The sequence below is a fragment of the Ceratotherium simum genome, chromosome 1 (genome assembly GCF_057802395.1).
Source record: "Ceratotherium simum simum isolate JZ-2026a chromosome 1, ASM5780239v1, whole genome shotgun sequence".
NCBI lineage: Eukaryota > Metazoa > Chordata > Mammalia > Perissodactyla > Rhinocerotidae > Ceratotherium > Ceratotherium simum.
The window spans coordinates 37,977,152-37,998,794 of NC_141900.1; the positions used below are offsets into that span (position 1 = coordinate 37,977,152).

The 21,643-nt window shown below is 36.7% G+C and overlaps 1 protein-coding gene across 2 annotated transcripts in view; it reads left to right on the forward strand.

Moving 5' to 3' along the window:
• The window catches only part of VPS50 (VPS50 subunit of EARP/GARPII complex), a 138,063-nt gene that overhangs the window by 93,939 nt on the left and 22,481 nt on the right, over nt 1–21,643 (forward strand). For both annotated transcript variants that reach the window (XM_004431349.3, XM_087421085.1), the window contains exons 19-21: nt 1,603–1,721; nt 4,106–4,212; nt 18,465–18,586. In XM_004431349.3, coding sequence (XP_004431406.1) covers nt 1,603–1,721; nt 4,106–4,212; nt 18,465–18,586 — 348 coding nt within the window. The remainder of the gene's footprint in view (nt 1–1,602; nt 1,722–4,105; nt 4,213–18,464; nt 18,587–21,643) is intronic.

The window sequence follows — 21,643 nt, forward strand, 5'->3', positions numbered from 1 at the left end:
TGTTGATTCATTAACATTGAACTCACAGGCGACAACACTGTACTCATGCCTGAATGAAGCTTATCTAACATGTATTTTTGCCATAAGGCACGTTACAGTTGTCTTGAGTTTAGGAACACTAGACAGCACTTGAGTACTGTACAAGGGGCTGTTCTAAACAGTGAAACCACCAGCAAAAAGCACAAAAATTTAAAACATGTGGCACTAAATAGGCTGTGAAAAGGACACTTGTTTTCAGTAAGAGAGCTGAAACAAGAAGGTAGAGCGTCACCTTGTCTGCCCTCAGCTGGGAACCTGCATGTTGGGTGACTCAAAAGTTTTGCCACACCGCACGTATCCATGAGTGACCATGAAAGTGTCATGAAGTATTGATAATAGGGTTACAAATAAATTTTAGTGAGTAGGGAAATTTGCAAATACAGAATCCTAGAAGATGAGGATCCTTTGTACTATGGAATCATAAAGCTCTGTTGTTATAACCAGGAGACCCTAGTTTGTGTGGAACACCTTTCTGAATGTCATCAGGATCACACTGTGTACAAGTGAGGGAGAATGCCTATAATTCTCATTTGCAGTTATTAACATGTGAGCTAATCTTTCCAGGTACAGCGTAAGTCCATGAGAGTCAGGGTCCGCATCTTAATATGGCCTGTCATAATGCTTTAGATTCTCAAAAAATGCTTGTTGAATTAGGGAACTAATTTCTTTCCATGTTGTCATTATATTGGTCTCTTCAACTAGCGTATGGGGATAAAACTTACTCATAAAATTGTTTTGAAGATTCAGTGAGATAATTCATGAAAGCACTTAGTCCAGTACTTGGTTAAAACTCAGTAAGTGTTAGCCATTATTTAATCAGGTTAATTTAAAATATTAATAAGTGATGGTGATGTTGATGATGATGATACTGCCAGTTTCCTTTGCTGTGTGTGGACTCCATTGTCCTCTCCCATGCTGACACAGGGCCACGGTACCATGAAGATGATGAAAATGTTAAGAAGGCCCCCTTCTTCTCAAGAGTAAATCCACCATTTTTATCCTTGCTCTAAGTAGTCCCTATGTGCTAAGCCTAATTTTCTAAGCTGTCCTTGGAATTAAATCTCATTGTAATGAATTAGAATAGAACATTAGTATGTGTTGTGTGTGTTTATTAAGCTGAATTAACACTTCCAGAGAGCCGGAATTCTATATTCAACCTCTTTGTAATGAATTAGCAAATTGGAAATAAGTGTGATGAAACCACTTGGAGGAAGAGACTTTTTTTTTAAATCAAATATACACTATTCTCCTCTCTTAAGGCCTAGCAGGGTGTGTGTTTGTTTTTATTTTCTTTATATGGACATTTTATTTTTTTTTGGACATTTATAAGGTTTTGTAGATATAATGTTTGTATTTTACTCTTTTTCTTTTGAGCTGGTTAAGGTAGGATGGGCAAAGAAGAAAATGGAAGGATAATACCATTCTTGATGGCAAATTTGAAGCTATTAAGAACTTTCTTCTATAAGCTACTTCTTATAAAATTGGATACTTTTATTGTGTTGAAAGACTCCGTGAAAGGTTGGCTCTTCATACTGATTGTTTAATATACTGTGTTCTCTTCAGTATGAATCTGATGAACAAGAAAAAAGTGCCTATCAGGAGTATGACAGTGACAGTGATGTTCCTGAGGAACTGAAACGAGATTATGTGGATGAGCAGACAGGTGACGCTCCTGTGAAAAGGTAATTGTTCTTAGACTGTATGATATTTTGCATTTTATGTTGCGCACTTAACGTACAGGATTTCCTTTAAAGGTTAAGAAGAAACAGAAATCAAGATTAAATTTTTCTGTTGGTTAGAACAGCATGTGACAGAAGTTAATATATTTTTAAAAATGATTCCAGAAAGAGTAAAAATGTCTTTTTTTTTTCATATTGGGCACAATCAAAGAGCTCTTAATTTAGGGCCGGCCCCGTGGCTTAGCGGTTAAGTGCGCACGCTCCGCTGCTGGCGGCCCGGGTTTGGATCCCGGGCGCGCACCGACGCACCGCTTCTCCGGCCATGCTGAGGCCGCGTCCCACATACAGCAACTAGAAGAATGTGCAACTACGACATACAACTATCTACTGTGGCTTTGGGGGAAAAAAATAAAAAAATAAATAAAATTATAAAAAAAAAAAAAGCTCTTAATTTAGAGATCAGTGATTTTTGCAGAAAAACTAACTTTTGATTTATAAAATCAGTGCTGCCTTTGGAGGCAATTTATGTTTCACATAGATCGGAAAACCTCAAGGAGGACAGTAGTCATTTGTTTTGTATGAGGAGTTCCTGTCTCAATCTAGTAAGAAAGAAAGTCTCTGCCTGTCTTCCCAATGTCATTTATGTGCACTATTTGAGCCTTCCATTAAGGTTCCTTTTTTCGTACTTGAGTTTTGTTTTATGATAAACTGTCCTCTGCAAAAACTATGAAATATAAGAATTTTTTGTCATCTTCTCTCAGTTAAATGGGCCTCATTCAATGTGTGAGTTAATTTCATGACTATCAGACATTTAATGACCACAAATATACTTTATTTATTTATTTTTGGCTGAGGAAGATTCACTCTGAGCTAACATCTGTTGCAAGTCTTCCTCTATTTTGTATGTGGGTTGCTGCCACAGCATGGCTTGACGAGTGGTGTAGGTTGGCGCCTGGGGTCTGAACCTGGCCCACAAACCTGGGCCGCGGAAGTGGAGCATGCCGGACTTAACTACTACGCCATGGGGCCGGCCCCACAGATATACCTAATTTTTAATGATAGATTTAAGTATACTCTTCCCTACCTTTTACCCCCAAAGTACCTAGTTAATATTTGATTGATTTATAACCCTGATTAATATAATCTCTTTCCTAAAAAGTGAGCAACTCATGTAATTGTGGATATTTTAATTGGAAAAATTTGTTTACATTAGTTTTCACATATGTATCAGATTTAAATATTTACATCTATGATTCATTGCGAATTAAGTAGAACTATTTTGTTAGACTTCTTCCTTAGATGTTTTGGGTATATTTTGGCTAAAAGGAAAGCTCTAATTAAATTGCAATGAACAGGTAAGATAGTGTCTGCCAGTATATGTGTATATACTTGCATTTTTGGTAGGGTTATGCAGCCTCCTAAACTGTCTTAAATTGCTCCTAAGAAGTATGAATAATGTGAATTACTAACTGCAGCCAATCAGTTAATAGTTACTATCAATTCCAACTTCTAAGTGTCTCTTGATTTTATCAAAATTCCTTGTATTTCCCTGCTCCCATCCTAGTTCATGCAAAAATCATCTCTGTGCCAGATTATTAAATCAGCTCCCTTACCTTGGCTTCCTGTCTCCAGTCTTGCTCTTTTCTAATCCGTTCTTGGATACAGATTTAGATTTTTTCTTATATACAAATTTGATCATGTCATTTTCCTGGTTAAAATTTTTAATGGTTCACCACTGCATTCAGGATAAGATTCATACTCCTTAGCTTTGATCGCTTTCGATGATCTGGCCTTGATTTACCTTCTTTCCTGTCACTTTTCCCTCTGCCCACTCATTCTCAGTGCTAGCACTGGAACTCCTTGTACTTCTCTGAGCACATACTGTTCCCTCTTACCTCTGACCTTATCACATGTTGTCCCCTTTTTTCCCTGCACTTACCGTATAACTTCTACTTTTCCTTTGAATCTAGCACCCACCCCTCAACCCCAGACTCTACCATCATACCTTAGACTTAATTCAGATTCTAAGGAGGATATTTTTTCATATTTGTAAGTCTTAAGTCAGGATTGTTGGTACATTTGATGTATAATTTCCCTAGAACATCTGTTTTTTTAAAGTGACACACGTATTTTAATGATTGATAATTAATGTCTTAGAATCAAAGAAATACATTATAGTACTTTATTTCTTACTAATTTCTCTTCTCTTCAGTTCTGAACTTTAAGCTTTGTAAGGACAGGAGGATAACCTCTATATCCCCACCTGATACACAGTAAGATTTTCAGTAACTAATTAGTGAATGAAGAATAGATCCTAAGCTGAGTAACTTATTGATTTACTACTTAACAACCCTAATTGCAACTTTGTTTTGTTTTTTCATATTAAGCGTTTCTCGAGAAACTCTAAAAAGCAGGAAGAAATCAGATTACAGCCTCAATAAAGTGAATGCACCCATCTTAACAAATACAACATTGAATGTAATAAGACTTGTTGGTAAGTAGCTGCACCTTTTTAAAAAAACATTGTTATACCAGTGAAGTTAGTCTGCTTTTGTTACCAAATGATTTGTATTTGGGGTTTTCATTGTATACTCCAGTGCCTCCCGCAGTGAAGCTTTGAGATTGTCATATGTCAATGCTTTCTCATCTTGATTGTTCCAAATAGTGTAATACTAATATTAATGTCAGTTTTTCTGTTTCAATTAGCTACTTAGTATTTGTGTCTTCCACTTTTTCTAAATATTCCAATTAATTGAAATGTAGTGAAAAATTCTCTGTGTGAGTTAGAGGTATGTGCAGGATGGTGATAGTACCAGTTTTACATTTACACAATATTTTATGCTTAATTGTTTCATTGATCTTCACAATCTTCCTGTCAGATGAGCAGAGTGAATAGTGATTCTCCGGCACCTTCAGACACAAGAGGTCTACAAGCTAAATGTTCACACTGTAGGAAGTGGTGTTGTTATTACAGATAAGACCTTTATTGATGATTTTTTAGAAGGCAAACAACATGAAGAAATGCCATTGAAATATTTAGATTTGGAGATGATGTGAATTTCTTAATGTCAGTATTTCAGCATTTTATGTGCTTTCTCAGCCCTTATATCTCACAAATAGGTCTATATATTTGACAAATAAGTTATAGAGATATCTTCTCACATTAATTGTCATCTATACCAGTCAGGAATTTTAGTGGTTTTCTATAAAAATCTCTATGTTCTGTTTATGGAGATGATAATTTCCTATTGCCTAATTTGATTACTCGTAGCTCCAATAAAATGGTCTGTATTTGTGAAGATAATTTTTAAATTTCGTTAATGAATAAGATAAAGTGGACAAAATGTTTTTTAGAAGTCCTACTCTAGGGAAAATAGTGGAAAAGCAATAATGAATTGAGAGGAAAAGAAAAGGTATATATTTTCATGACACACAGAAAAATGACAGATTCTAAAAAGCTATCCTGTGTCTGATTATTGCCAGGGAAATGAGCTTTGCTTCTTTATCCAAGAGAGCTAGCTGAACATAGCAACCTTAATTATTCTCTGGAATTTATAGAATCAGAATTGGAAGGTTTTGAGAGGTCATCTGATATAAATTCCCATCAAATAAGGATTTCTTTCTATAATGCCCCTAATACGTGGTGGCCATCTAGCCTTTGTTTCATGTCTCATGTCACTGAAAGCATATTATTTTGCAAGACTACTCATTCTACTATTAGACTGATTTAATTGGTAGGAATCTCTTCCTTATGGTAAACCAAAATCTCTCTCTCTCTGTAATTCTATCTATTGGTCTTAGTTCTGCCCTTAAAAGCAAATAGAGTTAAGTATGTACTTTTTCTCCTATTCTTCCATGTGGTCGCTTTTCAGATATGTTGTGGTAGTTATACTGTCCTTCCTTTCCTTATACTCCTCCCCGCAATCCATGCTTCAAGGTCAGTTCCCTTATGTGGTCCTCACTGATATATACTCTAAAATCCTTGTCACCCTCCTCAGCCTTCTGAACTTGCTGTGGTGTTTGGTGGCTGAATACTCTGCTTGAGATGTAGTTTAATGAAGTCAGCTTTTGCCTGGTTATGTTGAGGTAACAGACCACACTAACATATTAGTGGCTTTCAGCCACGAAGGTTTATTGTGATGCGTATTGGCTCCTGATCATCTTAGTTATGCTCCGTGTGTGTTTTCATTCTGAGATGCAGGCGGAAAGAATAGCACCAACCTGGAACATTGGGAGAAGAGTAAGAGCCAAACCATGTTATTACTCCTAAAGCTTCTGCTCTGATGTGGCACCCTGACTTCCTCTGATATGTCACTGGCCAAAGCAAGTCAGGCTTGACCATGGGAGAGTATACCTCTGCTCCAGGAAGGCACTACAAGTCCAGGGCAGTGGACAAGGATGCATAATCCTCTTGCAAGAAATGTGGGCGCATAATTGGGGAAAACAATACAATTAACCACATTTAGGTGGTAGTTTCTATTTTTAACCTTACCTAGTTCAAAAAGGACTAGAGGTCATCATGTTGTTTTTCCCTCTAAAAGACGTGTATTCAGTAGAATCAAATAAAATATAAGGCTAAAATAAAATTGAGGAGAGGATATATTTTCATTCAGTTAAATCATGTTTCATTCAGTTAAATGCAAATAACAAGTACAAGTTTTCACTTCTTGGTAGGTATAAGGAAATGAAGAAACAATTCATTCTGCTACTCTTATTATCTAAGAAAGGGATATAATGATAGAAATGTGCTACTGGTGCCAAGTTCAGAAGACAGTAACAACAAAATCATATAAGGATTACTGATCGACATAGTAGACATTGTTTTCTAACAGTGGATTTATAGAAACTGAGAAAAACTACATTCTTGCGGGCCTTTGGTATATCAGCCCTATAACACAAAGCAGTCCTGCATAAAACCTTACTCAGTGAAGAGAATCTGACCATTGTAATTTCAACCTTCTTCCCCACCAGATCTTTACTAGAGTTGCAATTAGGAACAATGCCTAGTATGGTAATTTAACTTTCTTTGTTTGGGGTGGGATTAGGTGCTGCCATTACTCCCCCCAGTAGATTTTCATGCCTACCACTTTCTCTCTCCCTACGATGTCTTTATCTTCAGTTTGTAAATATTCATAAAATAGAATTTTAAAGGAACCACTCACTAAGGGGTCTCCCACTCTTAAATGTAATATTCCATCCCCTGTTGTTATTGCATAGAGGTGCTTGAAGATTATAAACTGGCAAAGGTAATGCCTCTTCTTAAAAAGCCAGAAGTACAGTCGTGTAAATAAGATTAATTTTTGGTGCCTGGGAAGATGAAGGAACTAATTATTCGGTAGTTGGGAGATAGATTTTAGAACATTAAAGGCATGTTCAAAATGTCCTTTTCAAGTAGTATTTATTTGGCAGATAATTAGGAGAGATTAAACAAAAGAAATGTTAATGGGGCTTCCCGGCCCCAAGTGGTACCTAAATCTGTTAGAAAGGCTCAGGGAGCCTTTCACGAATGCAGAGCACTAATCGGAATGCTCGCTTGTATAAAGAGAAAATCCTTTCAGCCTGACAATTTCTTGCAGACAGAGGCAGAGAAATTTTAGGGAATGTGTCTCATCACTGAAGTAGCCTTGGTATTCAAGTTTCTCTGTCCTGGAGGCAGCTCTCCTTTGAGCAGGTATGATAGGTCTGAGGCACAGAAGATAGGTTGCCAAAACCCATGCTTGTAAAAACTGCAGACCTTACAACAAAATTATTACTTAAGCAGCTGGAAAAAATACATACCAGCACATGCATCAGGATTTAACATGAAACTAGGAAGTGTGCGCATAAGGGATATTTAGGCATCATGTGTCTGAGATGCAGTGCATATGGTGGAGAAAACACAGAAATAGGAGGGAAGAGATCCACTCCTTCACTGGTACGTTCTTTTAGGTGGGACATTAATATTATTATCATGGAGTGTTTTAAATTGAAAAAGTAATGCAAGAAAGTGGTTAAAAATTAAAATACCCCAGGGTATAAGCAGAGCCCCTGACCTCCGAGTCTCCTTCCTCAGAGAAAACTACTGTTTCTCCTCTTTTCTTTTAGAAATATTAATGTGCTTTTACAAGTATATTTAATGTGTGAATCTCTTCTCTTCTGTTTTTTGTTGTTTTTGTTTGTTTCAAAAATTGGATCACACTATATATGCTGTTATTCTTCTGGATTTTTTGACTTCAACTATCTTAAAGTTACACGTAAAATATCAAAGTATTACATATCTTAGTGTGTTTAGATCTCATTCTTTTTAATGATCCTATTAGATAGGGGTACCACAATTTATTTTGTAAGTCCTCTATTTTTTAACATTTAGGTTGTTTGAAGTCATTTGATGCTGCAAACAATGCCACAGCAAATATCCTTGAAGAAATATCTTTGTCCATATACAAATACAGCTGTAGAACAAATTCCTACAAATAGTTCCTCATGCTGGATCAGAGTGTGTATACATTTTCAGTTTTGATGGACATTCTCAATTTACCAAAGAAGTTACTAAAGAAGTTACTAAAGAGGTTCTGTTAATTTACCTAACAATGTCTGAGAGCATCTCTTCTCTCTGTCTCTCAGCAACACTGTATCATCCAACTTCAGATGCTGCCATCTGATGGGTTAAAAATGGCATCTCAGGGGCCAGCCCGGTGGCACAGTGGTTAAGTGCACACACTCCGCCTTGGCAGCCTGAGGGATCACGGGTTTGGATCCTGGGCGCATACCGCTCGTCAAGCCATGCTGTGGCGACGTCCCATATAAAGTAGAGGAAGATGGGCATGGATGTCAGCCCAGGGCCAATCTTCCTCAGCAAAAAAGAGGAGGATTGGCATCCGATGTTAGCTCAAGGCTGATCTTCCTCAAAAAAAAAAAATATATAAAAAAATAAAATAAAAATGGCATCTCATTCAAAATGTATTTAATAGTGAGTTTAAGCATCTTTAAATATAAAAAGATATTTCTACTTATTTGTGAACTCCTTATTCATTGCCCGTTTTTTTTCTAATAAGGAGATTATATGTTTTAATTTCAACATTAAGGAAATTAGTCTTTTTCTGCCATGTGTATTGTATTCATTCATTTTCAATCCAACAGATCTTTTTTTGAGCTACTACTTTGTTCCAGGCCTTCCGCTATCTGTTGGAAATATAGTCCTGCAGAGGACATAGTCTGTGTAGTTGAGGAGCACAACATGGGAAATAACATATCAAAGAAAAAAATTTATATTGTAGTGTTGTAAGTACAAAAAACAGAAAAGAGGCAGAAAGAAAGAATGATTAAGTTTCTTTTTTGGGTGGCAAATAAAAGGGCTGACTCACTAGAGGGCTGACACCCTAACTGACTTTGAAAGATGAATAGATTCTCATAGATGAAGAAGTTGGCAAAGGCATTCTAACCAGAGTGCAAAGAACAACATGTGCAAGACATGGTATATTCAGAGAACATAGCAGTTTAGTTTTCTGTATATGAAAAGGGTAATGGGAAGTAGAAGCAGGGGAGATGTGGCAAGAAAAGGGGACAAGAACTGGATTTCAAAGGGCCTTGTATGCAGTCACACATTGCTTAACAACGGGGATACGTTCTGAGAAATGTGATGTTAGGCTATTTCGTTGTTGTGCGAACACTGTAGAGTGCACTTACACAAATCTAGATGGTATAGCCTACTACACACCTAAGTTATATGGTATTAATCTTATGGGACCACCGTCCTATACGCGGTGCGTGGTTGACCAAAATGTTGTTATGTGGCACATGACTGTAATGTCCTGTGGAGCTTGGACATGAACTTGTCAAGGGTTTTAAATGGGAGAGACACAAGCAGATTTGTTTTTTAAGAAAGATTACTCTGTGAGGGCTGGCCCCGTGGCTTAGCGGTTAAGTGCGCGCTCCGCTACTGGCAGCCCGGGTTCGGATCCTGGGCACGCACCAATGCACTGCTTATCCAGCCATGCTGAGGCAGCATCCCACATACAGCAACTAGAGGGATGTGCAACTATGACATACAACTATCTACTGGGGCATTGGGGAAAAAAAAAAGGGGGAGGATTGGTGATAGATGTTAGCTGAGGGCTGGTCTTCCTCAGCAAACAAAAAAGAGGAGGATTGGCATGGATGTTAGCTCAGGACTGATCTTCCTCACAAAAAAAAAAAAAAAAGATTACTCTGGCTACAGTGTGAATAATGGATTGACTTGGGGTAAAGGGGAAGCTGGAGGAGGTCAAAGGCTAGATGAGAGGCTGTTGAAGTCTCCCAGGCTAGAGACGATGAGGACTTGGGTCTGCTTAAAGCTGGCCATTGTAATAGAGAAGTGAAGGCATATTTGAGAGATTTTGGAAATAACAACGGACAAGATTGGTGAATTAGTTATGAGAGATACTTCTTAAATTTTAGATTTGTGTGAATGACCAGTTATAATGCCACAACTGAAATAGGAAAGACAAGAGGAAGACCAAGTTTGGGGAGCTGATGATAGGTTTGGTTTTGGACATGTGGATGTACCTGTGAGACATTTAAATGGAAGTAGTCTATAGACATTTGGATAAATGGATTTGGAGATCAGGAGAATAAACGTGGTCAGGATACATACTTGGAGTTTTTCGTATAGAATGTAGTTAAACCCCTGGTAGTAGATGGGTTGACCTTGACAGAGGCCCTTAACCTTTTGGGTTCATAGAGAATCCAAATGTGTCCACATCCATTGGATACATTGGGGGGACATGTGGATACATTGGAGAGAGGACAGCAAGAGAAGCCAGAGAAGGAGGTGATGAATGAATGGTAGAGAGGCAGGAGAAAAATTAGGAGGTGAAAAGGAGATCTTGAAAACCAACGGATAAAAGCCTCTCAAGAAGGAACAAGTTCATGCTTTATCGGTCTTTTATGGTGATCTAAGCCAATGATTCTTAAATTTTAGCGTGCATCAGAATCACACCAGGCTTGTTCAAACACAGATTGTTGGACTCCACCCCCAGAGTATCTAATTCAGTAGATCTGGGATGTAACCTGAGAATGTGCAACTCGAACATGTTTCTAGGTGATGTTTATGCTGCTGATCCAGGGACCAAACATTGAGAACCATTGGTTCCTTTCTATATTGTCCTAATTGAAATGTACACTGTGTGTGTTTAAAACAGATCAACACATAGATACAGAGAACAGATTGGTGGTTACCAGAGAGGAAGAGGGTGGGAAGAGGGCAAAAGGGGTAAGGGGGCACGTATGTATTGTGACGGATGGAAACTAGACTTTGGTGGTGAACACAATACAGTCTATACAGAAGCTGAAATATCATTAATGATGTACACCTGAAATTTACAGGTGTAAATAATGTTATAAACCAATGTGACCTCAAAAAAATAAAAATAAAAACAAACTACCATTTGAATTGCCCATTTAAATAACAGGGAAATTTTTGAATATTGGAGAAACACTTTTTCCTTCTCTGTTGTCATAATCCACAATGGAAGAAGCCCCCCCGATACACACTTCCAGCACCTTCTCTTTACCCTTGTATTCCCTCCTCTGCGAGTTGTGGCTCACTGAATTCCCCTACGCCACCTTTCTCGTGGTAGTCACACTCCTCCCTCTGTGTCTCCTGCTGATGAGCTGGGTAAGGCAGGCCACTGTTCTTCCTCTTGGTTGTAGTCCTTGTGCTGCTGCTACTTGGTTGGTTTCTTTGCCAGTCACTCTCTGTGTCTCTTCTCCACGGGTGTGCAGGACTCATGGTCTAGATTTAGGTTGAGAGAGTTGCAGCAGTGCTTCTGCTGTGAAGCTTTTCCTCAACTCCAGATTAGGTTAGGTTCCTTTTGCATAACACCCTGTACTTCTCCCTCACTGCAGTCATCCTAACTATAATTATTTTAAAGTAATAACAATAGCTAAGATTTCTTGCTCCCTTATTATATGCTGTGTAAACAGTTCACGTGCATTTTCTCATGAATGCTTCACAGTACCCTTTTTACACACCAAATAATTGAAGCCCAGAGATAAATAAATTGCCTTATATCACATAGCTGGTAAGTGCTGGAACCCCGGTTTTCTGATTGCCAGTAAGCTCTTAACTTTCATGCTTCACAGCCAGTGGAGGAAATCAGGGACATCAGTTCTTTTTTTTAAATTAAAGTATAATTGACATACAATATCCTATTAGTTTCAAGTGTACATCATAGTGATTTGATATTTATATTACATTACGAAATGATCACCACAATATGTGTAGTTACCATCTGTCACCATACAAAGTTATTATATTATTATTGACTGTATTCCCTATGCTGTACATTACATCCCCATGACTTATTAATTTTATAACTGGAAGTTTGTACCTCTTAATCCTCTTTGCCTATTTCACCCACCCCCAACTACTCCCTGCTCTGATAACCACCAGTTTGTTTTCTCTGTTTTATGAGTCTGTTTCTGTTTTGTTTGTTCATTTGTTTTGTTTTTTAGATTCCACATATAAATTAAATCATATGGTATTTGTCTTTCTCTGTCTGACTTATTTCACTTAGCATAATCCTGTCTAGGTCCCTCCATGTTGTTGCAAATGGCAAGATTTCATTCTTTTTTATGGCTGAGTAATATTCCGTTGTATATGTATACCGCATCTTCTTTATCCATTCATCTATTGGGGGACACTTAGGTTGCTTCCATGTCTTGGCTATTGTAAATAATGCTGCAGTGAACAAAGGGATACATCTGTCTCACTGAATTAGTGTTTTTGTTTTCTTTGAATAAATACCCAGAAGTAGAATTGCTGGATTGTATAGTAGTTCTATTTTTAATTTTCTGAGGAACCTCCATACTGTTTTCCATAGTGGCTGCACTAGTTTACATTCCCACCAACAGTGTATGAGGGTTCCCTTTTCTCCACATCTTTGCCAACACTTGTTATTTTTTGTCTTTTTGGTAATAGCCGTTCTGAGAAGTGTGAGGTGGTATCTCATTGTGTTTTTGATTTGCATTTCTCTGATGATTAATAATGATGTTGTGTATCTTTTCATGTGCCTGTTGGCTATCTGTAGGGCCTCTTTGGAAAAATGTCTATCCAAGTCTTCTGTCCATTTTTTAATTGGGTGTTTTTTTTGATATTAAGTTGTGTAAGTTCTTTATATTTTTTGGATATTAACCCCTTATTGGATGTATGATTTGCAAATATCTTCTCCCATTCTCTAGGTTGCTTTTTCATTTTGTTGATGATTTCCTTAGCTGTGCAAAACCTTTTTATTTGTAATTTGATGTAATCCTGTTTATTTATTTTTGCTTTTGTTAACTTTGCTTGAGGACACTGGTCCAAAAAATATTGCTAAAACCGATGTCAAAGAGCATACTGCCTATGTTTTCTTCTAGGATTTTTTTTTTTCCTGAGGAAGATTGGCCCTGAGCTAACATCTGTGCTCTTCTTCCTCTGTTTTGTATATGGGATGCCTCTACAGCATGGCTTGATAAGTGGTGCGTCGGTCCATGCCCAGGATCCGAACCTGTGAATCCCAGGCTGCTGAGGCAGAGCGTGTAAACTTAACCACTACGCCATTGGGCCGGCCCCCTCTTCTAGGATTTTTATAGTTTTATGTCTTACATTCAAATCTTATATCCTTTTTGAATTTATTTTTGTGTATGGTGTTAGTGGTCCAGTTTCATTCTTTTGCATGTAGCTATCCAGTTTTCCCAGCACCATTTATTGAAGAGACTGTTCTTTCTGCATTGTATATTCTTGCCTCCTTCATGATAGACTAATTGACCATATATGTGTGGGTTTATTTCTGGGCTCTCTATTTTATTCCATTGAGCTATGTGTCTGTTTTTGTGCCCGTGCCATACTGTTTTGATTACTATAGCTTTGTAGTATGGTTTTAAGTCAGAGAGCGTGACACCTTCAGCTTTGTTCTTCTTTCTCAAGATTGCTTTGGCTTTTCAGCGTCTTTTTTGGTTCCACACAAATTTTAAGTTGTTTATTCTAGTTCTGTGAAAAACACCGTTGGTATTTTGTTGGGGATTACATTGAATCCATAGATTGCTTTGGGTAGTATGGACATTTTAAAAGTGTTAATTCTTCCAATCCATAAGCATGGTATATCTTTCCTTTTATTTCTGTTGTCTTCAGTTTTTCCCATCAATGTCTTATGGTTTTCAGAGTACAGATCTTTCACCTCCTGGGTTAAATTTATTCCTAGGTCTTGTATTCTTTTTGATGCACTGGTAAATGGAATTGTTTTCTTAATTTCTCTTTCTGTTAGCTTGTTATTAGTGTATAGAAACAAAACCGATTTCTGTATATTAATTTTGTATCCAGCAACTTTACTGAATTAATTTATTAGTTCTAATGGTTTTTTGGTGGAATCTTTAGGATTTTCTGTTTATAATATCATGTTATCTGCAAATAGTGACAGTTTTACTTCTTTCTTTCCAATTTGGATGTTTTGTATTTCTTTTTCTTGCCTAATTGCTGTGGAGGAACATTAATTCTTATTCCCGGGCAAAGTTCAGAGAGAGTGTATAATATAGGTTATATAGTATAAGCTGGATGCAGGAAGAGGAACTTCTCACAGTTGATAATTTGGGAAGAGACACCTCTTTTTGGTCATCTGGGCTATATATTAGATCACCTTCCTCAATGTTCACAAAGCATGCTGTGTCCACTCCTCTCACTTTGCCCCGTGTAGGGAACTCTAGAAGGGGAGAAGGGGAGGGCACAGTGCATCTGGACCACATGTTTTAAACTAGGCAGGCTAACTTCAGAGCTATGCTTTTATATTTTTACCAAGGTAGTAACATCTTACAGTAACACGTTAAATAGTAAAGAAGAGCTTGTGATGAAAAGCAACAGTCTCCCTCCCCACTGTTCCCTGCCACCAGCATGGAGGCAGTTTCTTGGTCTGTTTCTGTCTGTCTGTCTTCTAGTTGTAATTTCCCAGAAAAGGGTGATGGGAGATAAATGTTTTGAATTCTTGTCAGTCTGGATATGTCTTTATTCTCCCCTTTCACTGAACGACAATTTAGCTGTGCATAGAATTGTAGATTAAAAATTATTTTCCCTTGGAAGGTGGAAACCTCTAATGTTCTATTCATTTTATTGTAGGTGAATTTCTTTTCTCTGTCTCTGAAAGCTTTTAGTATATTTTTCCTTCATGTTTCAAAACTCTATTGATGTGTCTAGGTGTGAGTTCTTTTTCATTACGGTTGTTGGGTAATTCATGACCCTTTCAGTCTGAAGGTTCATGTGCAGCTGTGACTGATGCTACTATTTCTTTGATCATTTCCAACTCCCCATTTTCTCTGTTCTCTTTTTCTTTGATTTCCCATTACTCAAATGCTTAGTTTCTTAGATTGGCCCTTTATGTCTTTCATATTTTCTCTAATGTTTTCCATATTCTTGTCTTTTTGCAGTACCTTGTGGAAGACTTCCTTTTTCCCATTTCTTATATTTAATTTTTTATTTTAAAAATCGTATTTTTAATCTTACAAGCCCTTCCATATTCTCTGTTTTTTTCCCCATCTTCTCCTGTTGTAGGGTTTTACATAATTATTATATTTCTCTTCATTAGCTTGAATTATTCTGTTTCCTCTGGATCTGCTTTTCTTTTACTTTCACTTTCTCAGTTTTCCTTATGGGCCTGGTGATTTTTTGTTATCTATTCATATCTAAAATAGAAAGCTTATGTAGCTGTTGTAGGTGTCCCCTGCTGCTTAATTAGAACTGTGTTCAAGCTGGCTCTTTCTCCTCAGTAGGAATCCTGACTGGGAACTTTGTATAGAGTAGTGCAGGGCTGAGTGGATTTACTGGCAGCCTTTACTTTATGGGTACTGACCCCCAGATTCCCAGAATGAGGTAGATTGTAATCTATAGTGCTGACATCCACACTAGAAGCGTTAGCTTTTCTTATTTATTGTTTTTTTTGTTTGCTCATTTTTTTTTTGTTCAGTTTGTTTACTTTTTTTTTTTTTGGTGAGGAATATTAGCCCTGAGCTAACAGCTGTGCCCATCTTCCTCTACTTCATATGTGGGCCGCCTGCCACAGCATGGCTTGAGCGATGTGTAGGTCTGCATCTGGGATCCAAACCCGCGAACCCCGGGCCACCAAATCAGAGCGTGTGAACTTAACCACTATGCCACTGGCCTGGTCCTTGTTTCCTTTTTTTTAGAGAGGAGTCCTAAGGGTTTTTATTTTCTTTTGTTTTTATCTTTGGGAAAATTCTAGTAGCCAGTACTCTAACTGCTGGCAAGGGATAGTGATAGAGGGGGCACGTGGACTGGTACAGTTTGTCCCATATGTGGACCTTCAATTAATCCATTATTTTTCAGCCCCATTTCTCGCTCCTTCTCTCTTGCTGTACCTGCTGATTCTAGGCAGTCACCATCTACTGAATAGCTTCCACCTCCTTTGTGGTCCTCTTATGATTTATTGACTTTGCGTTTTTCCATCAACTTGCTCCCATTTACTGTCTGTCATCTAGTACAGGGGTTAAGAAATTATAGCCTGCAGGCCAAATAATCTGGCTACCTGTTTCTGTAAATAAATTTTTATTGGAATACAGCCACGGTCCTTTGTTTACACATTGTCAATGGCTGTTTTTGTGCTACAAAGGCAGAGTTGAGTAGTTGCCACAGAGACTGCGTGGCGTGCAAAGCCTGAACTTTCTACTCTTTGGTCCTTTACAGGAAAGGTTTGCCAACTCCTGGTCTAGAAATTTTTTGAGATTTCTCATTTTCTGATGATCATACCTACCTGCCTTTACCTCCTCACCCTCTTCTCTTCGTAGGTATAGGCTTAATAATGTTGTAAAATTCTCTTTTAATTCAGTAAGTCTGAGGAAATACATAAGCCTCCTCTAAAGGCCTACTCTGTCCTCTTGAACTGGAAAGACAGAGTTCTCCCTCTTAGACACTTTAATACACTGGCAGCCTTATTGATGGCTGCCTTAATCATTTAAAGTGTGAGAGCAGGGACTTGGTAATTCTTTGTCTTAACACAAGGCCAAGTACATAGTAAGCCTTCAAAAAGTGTTTGTCGAATGTATTGAATGAATGAATATAATTATGTTTAAAATGATTTTTTCAGAGTGGTGGGGAAACATCTAGTTTTTCTATCCTTCTGAATGCACATTTAAAATAGCTTTTACCTATTAATAATTCATTTTTATATTTTTCCTTAAGATTAATTATATGAACAATGGTTAATCTTATTATTAGGAATGGAGAGGAGCTTTGTATTCTGAATGAGTATCAATCCAGATATTTGCATTCTACCTTATTCTACATATTCATTTCTCTTTTTTCTTTTACAGGTTAAAGTAATGTAACATATATATTTTTCAGTTTTTTTCTTCACAGTGTCACATTATTTTGTATGTAAATAGTTGCAGTTTAAATAACGGTAGTTGATGAAATATCTGCATGGTGGTCTAGAATGTTCTAGGAGCATATTTTTCAAATATTTTTCAATTGTGATTTTTTTTAAAAAAAAGTCTGATTGCATGAAATAATTAGAAAAGATGATTTTGAAACAAAAGACTTGTAAATAGGAGTAAGAATAGAATCTGAGTTGAATGGTTTTAGTTTTTTGATGTGTGTGTGTGTGTGTGTTTCCATTCCTGACCATCTGACTATTTAGAATCATCTCTCATTTAAATTAAGACAGATGTACTGAGTTCTTAGATAATAAAGAAATGGTTTCCAGAGTAGACATTTCCATTAGAGTAAATTTGTCATTTTTTTCTCCTGCAGTTAATGCATTTTCTCTTGAGTCACAGGGTCTTCAATAGTACCAGTTTAAAATGTATAGCAGTTACTTTAAATAGAGCCAGCACCTGAATTATTTGCTCATGTGGAAATTAAGCGAATGGCCTGTTTTAACATCTTCTGCAGAAGAACATTTTTTTATAGATATACTTTTTCCTCTATTATTTCTCATAAAAAAGAAACACAATTAGGGACTTATTATCTCTTATTTGATTCAGCCCATCTCTCGTGCACCCTTCGAATACACTAACAAGTTTATAAGTGCAGAAATTTTGGTTTTTAAGTTTTTTCTGTAACTGTATCATATGTTTAAAGGAAAGAGAATGGACTGTTGTCATCTCCCAAAGGAAGGAATGAGAAGGATATTTTCTTGGCACTTGGAGAGTGTTGAGCTCTTGAGTGATGTGATGAAGAAATGTTCTTTGCCTCTGACACAAGATTTCTCAGGGCTGGGATTCAGGGCAATGGGAAGTGCCTTCTGTGTGTCCTTTTTCTTCTCGCTTTTTTATTTTTGCTATGTGTGTATAAGCTTATTAAAAAAACCCTACTTTTTCTCAAGTACATTGTTTTTTGTTTTATTACACCTAAACATTTTTGAAGAAATTATTTTTAATAGAATCTCCAAGAATGAGGAACTGTGTTGTGTGTTTGTACAGTGTCATTCCTAGAAGCATATAGGAGTTCCGTGAATATTTGACAAACAGGAAAATATAATGATATAAAAACATCTTTGTAGGTATTATTTATATCAGTGCTGTCCAATAGTACTTTCCAAGGTGATGTAACTGTTCTGTGTCTGTGCTGTCACATACAGGAGCCACTAGCCACAGTGACTATTGAGCACTTGAAATGTGGCTGGTGTGACTGAGGAATGTAATATTTCATTTTTTTAAAATATTTTGATATTTTTATTGTCTCTGTAGTAATAGACTAACAGATTTTAATTTTGTTCTACTTAATTTTTTATTTTTTTTTCCTTTCAGGTAAATATATGCAGATGATGAACATTCTTAAGCCAATTGCCTTTGATGTTATCCATTTCATGTCTCAGCTATTTGATTATTACTTGTATGCAATATATACCTTTTTTGGTCGGAATGATTCAGTAAGTCAACCATTGAGGGGAAAGTGTTTCTTTAAAAAAATTTTTTTTTAATGTTCATTCTCTCTGTATAAAATACACAAAAAACATTATTTTGAAAATTATCCATCAGAAATCCAACAAAATTATTGATATCAGCTTTCTCTCTACATAATTGCCTTATTTATATATTAATTATAAGCTTTGTCGTGATAAACATATTGTATGTTATTCAAATTTTTGGCAGAAAAAGTACGTCATCTGTTTCTAACCTTGACATATTTTGGCAATGAAAAATGTGCAGGTTGCCTTGTTTAAATATGGCCCAGTGTGTTAATTACTATACAGTAAATGAGACATTTTAAATATTGGCTAACAACCTTAGCAGGCACTACTATTCAGAAAATAATGGCAAATATTTATTAAAATAATAGAAAATCTTTGAACTAAACCATCTGCCTGCCACAGAATTAATGTTTCCTGCACCTCCTTTTTGTGTTTCCAAAGCTCTTATTGAATTTATCTTTTTCTACTGCTAAGGAGAGCAACACAATATTAGGCAGGTAACTGATCCTGTATTTGGGAATTATTATGTGGGTCACCTAGATATTTGACAGTTTTCTGTGTAAAAGCATACTGCTGGCTCCTGTGAATATATCATAATACTCACTTTTTATATACTGTATATTTTTTAAAAAATGTGAATTTTAATGGATAATTATATTCATCATATAAATGTTCATATCCTTGCTGTGATTACAAGTATATTAAAGACATGATCCTTTAATATGGGATCTGAATTTCCTGTGTTCTTAATTCTGCAAAATGTTCCTTAGAAAGAAGGCTAATCTAATCAGAGACTAAGTGTTGCTGCAGAATTTGTGTTACTATAAAATATGTACTAATTCATCATTCTGAATTTGGAAACTCAATAAATAAATATTAAAGAAGAAAGACATTCTAGAGTTTTAGCTAATTGTCAGAATCTTTCAGTCTTCTAGATGAACCTTACTCTGTCTTCTGGGCAATGCTGCTAGACCAGTGCTGTCCAAGAGAAATTTTGCAGTAATGGAAATGTTCCGTATTTGCACTAATATGGTGGCCACTAGCCACATGTGGCTATTGAGCACTTGGAATGTGACTAGTGTGACTGAGGAACTGAATTTTTAGTGGTATTTAATTTTAGTTCATTTATCTTTAAATATAAATAGTCACACATGGCTGGTGACTATCATATTGGGTAGAACAGTTCTGGACCATGTTATTGATAAGATGTATTAATAGAAGGTCCTTTAGAAACTTTTGGGAACTAAATGCTTTTGGACATGACTTTTTAGCTACTTATATACTGGCACAGATTTGTTTAAAATGGGGTTCACTAGAACCTGAGAAATTTAGCAAAGTATAGATAGGTGCTTATTGTAAAATGTACTGCATATTTTATTTAAAATTTATGTTTTAAAGAACACATTGTCTCTTATATTAAAAGCATTTTTAATCCTGTAAGACTCAGGAAAAGCTATTTTATTGTATTTAAACAATTAGCTGTCAGCTATCCTTAACCCGCTGTCTACCCATAAATGGTATTAGAGACAGTTTGTGTTATATGAACCAAAGCAAAGTGTGCATATGAGTGAGTATGTATGAGTAAATGTAGCATTTACTCTGCCTCTTAGTTGCACCTTTTAAGAAAGACTTTTCCAATTATTAGATTATGCTTATTAATACTAGCTTTTAGTTACCAGGTGAATATTGAAAATATGCATATCTTCAAATAGAACAACTTATAATTCAGACTGTACTATTTTTGATTCTGTAAAACTGAAGGAATTTATTTTTTTATTTTTTTTATTTTATTTATGAAGGTATTTTATTTTTTATTTTTTTTATTGGAGTAACATTGGTTTATAACATTGTATAAATTTCAGGTGTACATCATTATACTTTTTGTGTGTGTGTGAGAAAGATCAGCCCTGAGCTAACATCCATGCCAATCCTCCTCTTTTTTTTTTTTTTTCCCCTGAGGAAGACTGGCCCTGGGCTAACATCTGTGCCCATCTTCCTCCACTTTATATGGGATGCCACCACAGCATGGCTTGACAAGCAGTGCCTCAGTGCACGCCCAGGATCCGAATCCCGGGCCACCAGCAGCGGGTCCACGCACTTAACCACTACACCACAGGGCCGGCTCCCATCATTATGCTTCTATTTCTGCATAGAGTACATCACGTTCACCACCCAAAGACTAATTACAATCCATCGCCGCACACATGTACCTAATCATCCCTTTCGCCCTCCTCCCTCCCCGCTTCCCCTCTGGTAACCACCAATCCAGTCTCTGTCTCTATGTGTTTGTTCGTTGTTGTTTTTATCTTCTACTTATGAGTGAGATCATATGGTATTTGACCTTGTCCCTCTGACTTATTTTGCTTAGCGTAATACCCTCAACGTCCATCTATGTTGTCATAAATGGCTGAATTTCATCATTTCATATGGCTGAGTAGTATTCCATTGTGTATATATACCTCATCTTCTTTATGCATTCGTCTCTTGATGGGCACTTAGGTTGTTTCCAAATCTTCGCTATTGTAAATAGTACATCAGTGAACACAGGAGTGCATATATCTTTATGCATTGGTGTTTTCATGTTCTTTGGATAAATACCTAGCAGTGGAACAGCTGGATCGTATGGTAGTTCTATTCTTAATTTTTTGAGGAATCTCCATACTGTTTTCTATAGCAGCTGCACAGTTTGCACTCCTACCAGCAGTGTATGAGAGTTCCCTTCTCTCCACATCCTCTCCAACACTTGTTGTTTCCTGTCTCGTTAATTATAGCCATTCTGACGGGCGTGAGGTGATATCTCATTGTAGTTTTGATTTGCATTTCTCTGATAGTTAATGATGTTGAACATCTTTTCATGTGCCTGTTGGCCATCTGTATATCTTCTTTGGAGAAATGTCTTTCAGGTCTTTTGCCCATTTTTTAATTGGGTTGTTAGTTTTTTTTGTTGTTGAGATGTATGAGTTCTTTATATTTTATATATTTTGGAGATTAACCCCTTATCAGATGTATGATTTG